Genomic DNA, 10,559 nt, shown 5'->3' with positions numbered 1-10,559 from the left:
TCTAAATGTAGAATTATTTCATTGTCAATTATTGTTGGAATAATTAATCTATCACACTAAAGTTATATTTAGTAAAGAACCAAAGATGAATATTTACATATACACTAAAGACACTTAGTAAGTAGTTTTCCATTAAATTTAATCCATGAGCAATAACATTCTGTATTTTTCTTCTATGTACACAAAGGAAAGGCAACCACATTGAATTTTTTATTGAGAAAATAAATTTTCAGGCATAGATCATTGAAGATAGGTGACTTGCATAATATACATGCATATGATGGAAAATTTCATAATATTTGAATGCATAATATAAATAAGTGGGGAGAGATTACATTCTCAAAGCAATCATAAATAGCACTAAGATATTTCTTTATAATCTGATCTATACTTCACACTATAAAAGAACAAAACTATGTATTACTATGCTTTAAAAAATAATTTTTGCAGAGCTGCAATCACTTCCTTGTTTCTAAGGCTGTATATCAATGGATTGAACATGGGAGTCACAATGGTGTAGAACAGAGAGAGCAACTTGTCAGTTCCAGGAGAATGCATGGATTTTGGTCTTAAATAGGTAACTGTAGCAGATCCATAAAACAAAACCACTACCAGCAGGTGGGAAGAACATGTAGAGAAGGCTTTGGCTCGCCCTTGGGCTGTTGGCAACCTCAAGATGGTGGCAATGATTTTGCTGTAGGATGTAAGCACCAGCATAAAGGGGAGTGCAGCCACCACCATCACGACGACATAAACAGACAGCTCATGCACTGAAGTGTCCCCACAGGCCAGCTTGAGGATGGGTGGTATGTCACAGAAGAAGTGGTCTATTTTATTAGAATTGCAGAAATGCAGAGAGAATATCTGACAGGTTTGTCCTATCTGGACTGGGATGCCTCCAAGCCAGGATCCCATTGCCAGATAAGTGCACTTTGTTGGGTTCATGACAAGAGTATAGTGCAGAGGGTTGCAGATGGCCACATAGCGGTCATAGGACATCACAGCCAGGAGCAAGCATTCAGTAGTTCCAAAAATAAGGAAAAAGCACAACTGTGTGGCACAGGACATCACTGAAATGCTTCTGTCCTGTACCTTGATGTCGAAGAGAATCCTTGGGATAGTAACCGATACATAACAGATTTCCAGAATTGAAAAATTTGCCAGAAAAAAATACATAGGTTTCTGTAATGCAGGATCCATACTGGTTATTAATATTATGAGAAAATTTCCAATCAGGATAATTATATAAACAACAAAAAACACTGCAAATAGAAACCCTTGGAGGTTGGGAAGGTCAGAAAATCCTAACAGCAAAAATTGCATCACTGTAGAAACATTGTCTATTGCCTCAAGTGTCTCATTTTTCACCTGTGGAAAATGTTAAGTCACAAATACACATCATTTCTGCTTTTAGTCATCTTAGTTTTATGTATGGTTTTCTGACATCACACAGTTTGGTTTCCTCTTTTAAATAATGAAATATTTACATTTCAAATCTTAAAAAACGATAATTAAATACATTTTCATGGTTAATAAGTGATGTTATAAAATTTAATGTTTTAACCTTCTGAGATATATTTAATTATGTTTTTAAATAGACAAATGCATTATTTTAAATTGTATTATTAATTTTTACACCCAAAATCTTAACAGTCTTTCCTATGGTTTTGCTGTGGTGTCTGCAAGGTGTTGTCTAGGCTTGTGTTCTGTGGAACTTTGTAATTCCAATACTAAAAAAATAAAATTAAACTACCAAATATCATAAACTACTATGTAGTTCAAAATTGAGTTTTCCTTTCAATGTAAGTTATATGAAATCAGCAGGTATAAATTGTATTTAGACATTAAATTGGAGAGCGAATATCTGGATTGTCTTAAACTATTTGCCTCTTCACTAATCTTATCGCAGATTTTTTCCATTCAGAGTTACCATAGTGTGTGTGTATGTGTGTGTGTGTGCTTGTGTATGCAAGTGCTTATTCATGTTATTGTTTTGTTTTCTTATGTCTAAATATTGATCAGAAGGTTTTAAGAGTCATGGCACTTTATGTATAAAACATAGACTATTGTTTTGCAAAAATAATTTATTAAATTACTAGATAAACACTAATACATCAAATTGCCTATTTCATAGGAATAGTTCCCACCAAACAGCCAATTATTTTTTTCTCCTTTATTAATTTATTCTTGTTACATCTCAATGGTTATCCCATCCCTTGTATCCTCCCATTCTTCCCTCCCTCCCATTTTCCCCTTATTCCCCTCCCCTATGACTGTTCCTGAGGGGGATTACCTCCCTCTGTATATGCTCATAGGGTATCAAGTCTCTTCTTGGTAACCTGCTGTCCTTCCTCTGAGTGCCACCAGGTCTCCCCCTCCAGGGGACATGGTCAAAGTTGAGGCACCAGAGTATGTGAGAAAGTAATATCCCACTCTCCACTCTACTGTGGAGAGTGTTCTGTCCATTGGCTAGATCTGGGTAGGGGTTTAAGGTTTACCGCCTGTATTGTCCTTGGCTGGTGCCTTAGTTTGAGCGGGGCCCCTGTGCCCAAATCTGCCTATCATAATGTTCTACTTGTAGGCTTCTAGGACCCTCTGGAACCTTCTTCTTTGCCATTCTCCCATGATTCTCTCATCTAGTTTTAGCTGAAGTTCTGATCCACACAAGTAGCTCTTTAACCATATCTTACAAATTTATCTGTGTGCACGGACAGATAATGGTAAGGAGCACAAATCTGGAAGAATTATTTTATTCCCATTCATTTATGTATAAGAAGTATATCATGTTTTTATTATTATCAGCTAGCTTGTGTTCTTATTATGTGGTAAATAATAGGAAAATGAAATTAAGAATCTCACTTTAAGGAGAGACCTCGTAACCATTTGGTAGCAGTAATAAGTCTGGACAATGGTAAAGGAACACATTTCAACATATATTAAATACAAATATAAATTATTTTATAATATTCAAGAAAAATCGTATGTTACTTTAAATATTCTGAATATCCTGTAATTGAATTATAATTTTAATTAGTAAGTAATGGTACATACTGTTAAAAATCTGCAGCATGGTCTCACAGTATTGACAGTAGAGAATGCCAGAGGCAAGGAGACTGGGAGTCATGTGCTGATGGAGCTAGGTTGACAATAAACATGAGCTATGGTTGGGTTAGAAAAAAAATTCTGTACTCCTATTAGACAGCAGAGCCTTAAGAAATTCATATTGTGTTGTTGTCTGACTAGAGAAGATGAGGGAATGGACTACAATCAGGATATAAAGTATATCAATAAAAAATAAATTTAAAATAAAAAAGATTGACAAAGCTATTTTTTCACTTAGTCACATAAATAAAGTATACATATTTGTGAGGAGAATTTATCCTGATTGAGCATTACTCAGTGTACCAATCAGACTTTTGTGACCCCAGAACTATTATGATTTAATTTATCAGATAAAATAAGAAAAAAGAACAAAATTATAAGTAGATATCTTCATATGAAATCTGAAAACTGAATTTTTAGGATATCTATAATTTAGTAAGTAGTGACACTGCTAAAGGATAATTTCAAGTTCAGATAGTACTTTCTCTATACTGTTGTTTACTGCTGTGATCATTCTACACTCACAGATTTACTCCAATTTAAGGAAGAGAAAAATACTGGAAAACAAAGGAAGCCTTTTAATATAAGCATATAGGATGTAAGTCAATTTGAGTCTATTCGTTCCTGGCCTCCCTCCTCCTCGTCCTCCTTGTCCTCCTCCCCTTCCTCCTCCTCCTCCCCTTCCTCCTGCTCCTCCTCCTCCTCCTCCTCTTCCTCCTCCTCCTCCTCCTCCTCCTCCTTCTTCTTCTCCTTCTCTCTCTCTCTCTCTCTCTCTCTCTCTCTCTCTCTCTCTCTCTCTCTCACACACACACACACACACACACACACTTAGCTTTTCAAAACAGAGTTGTTCTGTGTAGCCCTGGCTGTCTGGGAACTCACCCAATAGACCAGGCTCGCCTCAAACAGCCTCCCCAGTGCTGGGGTTAAAGGTGTGTACCACCACCCCATTCTCTAAATTACTTAATCGTTATATAAAATTGAGCTTTTTGGACATCTTATGTCTAGTCTTGATATATGTAAAATATTTAAATATCTCCTAAACAAATTACTTTCTTAATATATTTTGAGAGTTAAATGCAGAGATTGGTGTAGATGATAATCTTTACTACATAGAGTACTTTCAATTTCTTTATGTGATTACTTAATAATTATGTCCAGAAACATATGAAAACTACCTTAATCATTGTTTAAATTTTAAGCATTAAAGATTTTTCTAATTGAATATTATTTCCTGCTAATAAAATGGTGTTTACTTATACAAATACATTTGTATTTGACAAAATAATTTCACACTTACCTGTTGAATCTAGGCCCAATATAATACTTACCATTATAGTTTGCACCAAAAATGAGAAAGAAAATATACTTTTCAGCTTATGAAGTTTATCTTCATAACAGCTGTTAACTGCCTTCTTAAATGTCTCAGATTATAAACTAACTATATTCCTTAAGTAGTAAGATTTGCTACTCTGGGGATTAATTCTTTTCCCATGCCACCTTCTAAATGAGATATTAAGTCTGCCTGGCACTCAAGGAGATGGATACAACAACCATATTAATATCCAGCGAATTATTTTAATAATTTAATTCATGCATATAATCTGTTTTGATCAAATTCACTCTGCATTTCCTCTTCTCCATTTTTACCCAATCTCTTTCTCTTCCCTGGTTTAATTTAGTATATATATACATCTGCTTGAGTGCACACAACAATTTAGGCACCACGTCCCTGAAAAAAATGTATTCCTTCACCACCCAGAAGCCATCAGTTGTTGACAGCATCTCAGATAGGGTTGGGGTTTCATGAAGCCCTTCCTGTTTGATGCTGGATGTACAGTTGGCATGATTCTTTGAAAGTCTTGTGCATAGAGTCCCAGCTGCTATGAGTTCATATATGTTGTAATCCTGTTATGTCAAGAAAGCACTGATCTATTGCAGATGTAAACTTCCTCTAGCTCTTTCTGCTCCCTCTTCCACAGAGGTCCCTTAACCTTCAGAGGAGTAAGTGTGATATAGATAACTCATTTGGTGACTAGTATTCCATATTTTCTTCTTATACGCAGGAAGCCATCTATGGGAATCTGTATTAACTAGCATCTTATACAAAGAGGAGTTTCTGTGACGATGTTTGAGTGATCCACTAATGTATTTGAAGTTAACCCATATCTTTTTGCAATCATTAAGTGATGTGACCTTTGAAAGCACCAACATATTATGACTTCATATGATTTATGAATTAATTGAGTTATTCTTTAAAATGGCAATAATAAGCATTGCATCAATATAAAAGTAATTTCCATGTCCCCTAGATGGGGAGACCTGGCGGCAATCAGAGGAAGGACAGCAGGTTACCAAGAAGAGACTTGATACCCTATGATCATATAGAGGGGGAGGTAATCCCCCTCAGGAACAGTCATAGGGGAGGGGAATAAGGGGAAATTGGGAGGGAGGGAAGAATGGGAGGATACAAGGGATGGGATAACCATTGAGATGTAACAAGAATAAATTAATAAAGGAGAAAAAAAAGAAAAAAGAAAAAAGAAAAAAAAAAGTTATCAGAGATCTTGGATTGACTGAGAGTCTGTGACCTTCAACCTGACTCTTCCTTCTCTATGTCTTAGGATCCAATTAGGGCTCTTTATTCCTCACATCATAAAGGTGGAGAAGAGTAATGGATGCTAATACAAAGTGCCAGATATGTCCTTTATATGTATAAACTGCAAAGAGCATGCAGAGTATCTATACAGAAATTCTTCTATAGAATTTAATCCCCAACTCATGGCAAGAAGAAAATGTAGAAAAAGCAGTTTCTTATCCAACTTCCAAATCACCGGAGACGACAATTTTTATAAAACAGTGTTTGTTTCTCTTCGGTTATTTCTTGACTTGGCTATCACACAAATTATTGAGACTTTTCTGTAATATAAGGCTTCACAACACAGTCTGAGCAGTTTAAGCCTGTTCATAACACTCTATGCTACTTTTTTCTTACTCCCAGAAGACACCCCACAAATACTTTCACTCTGTAGCTTTCCTTGGCTTCAGGTGCTTCCTTCTGATTGCCTTTGGACCTCTAACCAAGGCTGAATCCCTTGCTTCCTCTTCTAACTGCTCCTCCCCTGGAAGGCAGGAAGTTCAGCCCTATTCTCTCCCCTGCTCATTGAATGGCTGCAAGCTGTTTTATTGACACAATATGAGGACAATTGGGGAGCAGAGTTTGCACAACATTTACACAGGAAATCAGAATTTAAACTAAAAAATAACCTTATGCCTATACATATGCATAACCATTATGAAGCTATAGCCATATAGAAAATAATTAAAAAACATAATGAAAGAAGATCTGGGCTTAGAATACAATATGATCTAGGCTAAGGACTAGAATATGTAATTAAAATATTAATTTGTAGAGACACAGACAAATAGCCATTTTATATACACATTGAAATTTATCTATATGCAAAAGATATATTTCTTCAATTTTGAGTTCTACCACTGGTCATTTTTCTTCTCCTAGATACGACACTAAAATTTATCTTTTTTATAGATTTTAATTTGGAATATGCAGAATTTAATGATTAATGATGATAGCTATATTTTGTAAGATTTTTATGACACTGGTATACCTTTGGATAAAGTATATATTAAAATATTTTGCATATTCACTTATTACATAGTTCTATCCATAACTAAATGTTTAAGGGAAATCTTATTAGTGAACATTCCTATTGTTAGATAATTTAAAAAGAGTGATAATCAGATTCAGCTATCTAAATTTTGCTGAAACCCAGTTATACCTTCATCTCCTTTATGGACGATACCTTAGACAACAAAGTCGATATTTTTTAGCCTATTTATGTTCCTTCCTTTAGTCCTTAAGCTTTAACATTTAAGCATAATGTCAATTTTCTGTGAACTTGCATGTGTGTCTGGTCTTGTGCATGTGCTTATTCAATTTTTGTTGTATTCAAGTTTTATGTTACCACATACTTAAATACATTCTTCCTTTATTATTGAGCAGAATAGAACACATGTATTTAAAGTTTTCTTTAAATGAGATTTTTATTTATCATCAGTTTTCATCAGTTTTATAAACATATGCAATGTACTGTGATAATTTTACTTTCATTACAAATCTTATACCTCCCGCACTTGCTAACACTTTTCTTCCTCCCAAGTATCCCCCTTTTATTTCATGCTATTCTTTAACCACTAAATTTAATTTGGCTGCTTGTCTGAACATGCATAGAGGGCAGACAACATAGCAATAGCAGCACCACTGCAGAAAAAGACACAACATCTTCTAAAATGAGTTCTTAGAAAATCTGGTATAGGGTAGATGAAAATGTATGACTATGCTAATTGATATTCAATTTCTCCATTTAAAAAAAACACGCCAAAAGCTGAATTATTTTAGTACCCCTAGTCAGGGTTAAAAGCATGAGAACGTGGATGCACACACACACACACATACACACACACACACACACACACACACACACACACACACACACACACACACCATCCCAGTTTGGATCAAAACTGTTTGGACTGCAGTAAATACTAAAATTACTCATGCATTCATATTTAAATGTACGAAATTTGTGTTGGTGCACTTAAAAAGGCAGGGGGATAGATATTTGAATTACAGTTTGAAAAAGGAACAACAACATAATCTCATAGTGAAATAAATGAGGATTTCAATAACAAAGTAAAAAATTATGTGCAAAAGTAATGAGTATGTTTATAGATCTGCATTATACCATAACGTCACTTAATACTATTTATGGGGAAGGGTGTGGGTCTTAGCTTCCCTTTTAATATTATTTTGGAAATATCCCATAGTGAAGCAATCACTTAAATAAAAAAATCAAATAAGAACTGAGGCTGTAAAATTTGTAGATATTTTTTTCAGAATTGGTTAGTAGGGTCCAGAAAGAATCATTGATAATTCATTCATCACTTACTGATTTATTCAATAGGCATTCACTATTCTATTTCTATTGGAAGCTATTGTAATATGTACTTCATAATCATAGAAAATTGTCAGAAAATATAGGTGTGATGATTTGGAGAAATAATTATCATCAATATTAAGATAGGGACTTCAAATTTTGATTTCTACTGATATTTTTAATGCTAAAAATGTGAAATATTAACATTTTGTTTTAAAAAATAAATATATATTTTTGAGATGGTTCATTGAAGATGGATGTTCTTACCTAATACATGTCTAAACAGAATAAATTGTACAAGAAAATTTAAGCTTGAGGAAATTGTATTATCAAATGGAAGTTATTGCTTACTTAATATGGAGATAAAATATTTCAAAATAAGGGAAGTACCATTAACACAGCTTAATAAAAGAGTTCTTTGCCTTTATGGTCCTATTTTTGGAGAATTAATTTTCTCAGAGCTGCAATCACATCCTTGTTCCTAAGGCTGTATATTAAGGGATTGAACATGGGAGTCACAATGGTGTAGAACAGAGAGAGCAGTTTGTCAGTACCAGGAGAATGCATGGACTTTGGCCTCAAGTAGGTAATAGTACCAGACCCATAAAACAAAACCACTACCAGCAGGTGGGAAGAACATGTAGAGAAGGCTTTGGCTCGCCCTTTGGCTGTTGGCAACCTCAGGATGGTGGCAATGATTTTGCTGTAGGATGTAAGCACCAGTATAAAGGGGAGTGCAGCCACCACCATCACGATGACATAAACAGACAGCTCATGAACCAAAGTGTCCCCACAGGCCAGCTTGAGGATGGGTGGTATGTCACAAAAAAAGTGGTCTATTTTATTAGAATTGCAGAAATGCATAGAAAATATCCAGCAGGTCTGCCCAATCTGAATTGGGATGCCACTGAGCCAGGAGCCTGCTGCCAGTTGAGTGCATTTTCTTGGATTCATGACTAGAGGATAGTGAAGAGGATTGCAAATGGCAACATAGCGGTCATAGGACATCACAGCCAGGAGGAAGCATTCATCAGTTCCCAACATAAGGAAGAAACACATCTGCACAGCACAAGCCACCACAGAAATGTTTCTATCTTGTGTCCAAATGTTGAATAGAATCCTTGGGACAGTAACTGATACATAACAGATTTCCAAAGAGGAAAAATTTGCCAGGAAAAAATACATGGGTTTCTGCAATGTAGAGTCAAGCCTAGTTATTAATATTATGAGGCAATTACCAATGAGGATAATCATGTAAATGATGGAAAACACTGCAGACAGAATCCCTTGGAGGTTGGGAAGAGAAGAGAAGCCCAGCAGGATGAACTGTATTACTGTGGAAATGTTGCCTTCAGCCTCAAAATCTTCTTGTTTCATCTGTAGAAATGATTTAGTTAAAGTCTGAGTCAGTTTTCTCTTTAATTTTGTTTCTTCTTCGACAATCGAAGAATGGCTTTCATTCTTATTTCTCCATTCTCTGTATGAACTTATTTCTGGGAATGTGCCTGTAAAACCTCATATTTTATCATTTTAAAGAAATATTAAATTTTACTCAGATATAAAAAACTATTTTAATATTTAATGTTCACTTATACTCATTATATTTTTATAACTAAAATATATTCAACAAAGGTTCCTTGAGTTTAGAATCATTACTCTAATATATTTCCTGTGACCCCCAGTTATATTTATTTTATATTTAAATACAAAGTTTCAATCTAATTCAGTTTATTTGTAAGCACACTACCTATATAAGTATGTTGCTTGGTTATTAAAAAATCAATATCAAGGAATGGAATAAAACAAAATATTTAAACTCCCATAGCATACAATAGAGTACAAAAAAAAAAAAACAAAACATTTAAACTTCAATGTAAAATCTGCAAAGTCAGCACTCAAATTATGTTCAGATTTTATAGTGATTAGTGAGCATGGCTAAGGTGATAAATGTATAGAAAGGCTCCATAATAACTGAAAGAATAAGGTGCATATTTATTATTTTATGATGGATTATATCGTACTGCTTTCATCTATGACTGTCTCAACCCTCTCAGCTCATCATTAATTCATACTAATAAATTTCATTCAGTGTTTTCCACTATGGGATGTATTATTGCTTCTGTGATTTGTGGTGGTGCTATATATTTTTTTATTTCCTTATATACAAACCTACATTACAAGAGTTCTTAAAAGTTCTAAAAATCTTTGAATTTAATGTGTGGTAGAAAGCTTCTTATTTGACAAAAGTGATTTACTGTCTTACTGGAAAATTATTACTACATATAAGTGCTTGCATCATTCAAGCTTTTTCCAAGTGTAAGAGGTTATTTCTAGCTAGAATTCAGAACCCTGCCTTCTACTCATTGACATTTTGGTAATTTTTGTCTATGACTATTAAGTTGGTTTGAGTGGGGCTCTAGAAGAATCATTTTATTTCTATTGTGTCTTGCAGAAATAGCATTTCACACCACTGTTTCGGTGTGAACAGTATTGTGTGAT

General features: G+C 34.5%; 2 protein-coding genes across 2 annotated transcripts; both read right to left on the bottom strand.

Annotated features, from left to right (window-relative positions):
* Positions 1–423: 423 nt before the first annotated feature.
* LOC311607374 (olfactory receptor 10AG1-like) lies at positions 424–2,925 on the bottom strand (the record flags this gene model as incomplete). Its single annotated transcript, XM_084799026.1, has 2 exons — positions 424–1,368; positions 2,860–2,925. 2 exons carry the CDS (start codon positions 2,923–2,925, stop codon positions 424–426), a joined length of 1,011 nt encoding a protein of 336 aa, XP_084655152.1.
* Positions 2,926–8,492: 5,567 nt separating this feature from the next.
* LOC311606875 (olfactory receptor 10AG1-like) lies at positions 8,493–9,461 on the bottom strand (the record flags this gene model as incomplete). Its single annotated transcript, XM_084798279.1, has 1 exon — positions 8,493–9,461. Exon 1 carries the CDS (start codon positions 9,435–9,437, stop codon positions 8,493–8,495), a length of 945 nt encoding a protein of 314 aa, XP_084654405.1. The 5' UTR covers positions 9,438–9,461.
* Between the last annotated feature and the right edge of the window lie 1,098 nt (positions 9,462–10,559).

This window comes from Acomys minous (assembly GCF_964271855.1).
Source record: "Acomys minous genome assembly, chromosome: 10".
In the NCBI taxonomy this organism is placed as follows: Eukaryota; Metazoa; Chordata; class Mammalia; order Rodentia; family Muridae; genus Acomys; species Acomys minous.
Note: the sequence above shows the minus strand (reverse complement) of the source record. Positions and strands in the feature narration are given on the sequence as shown.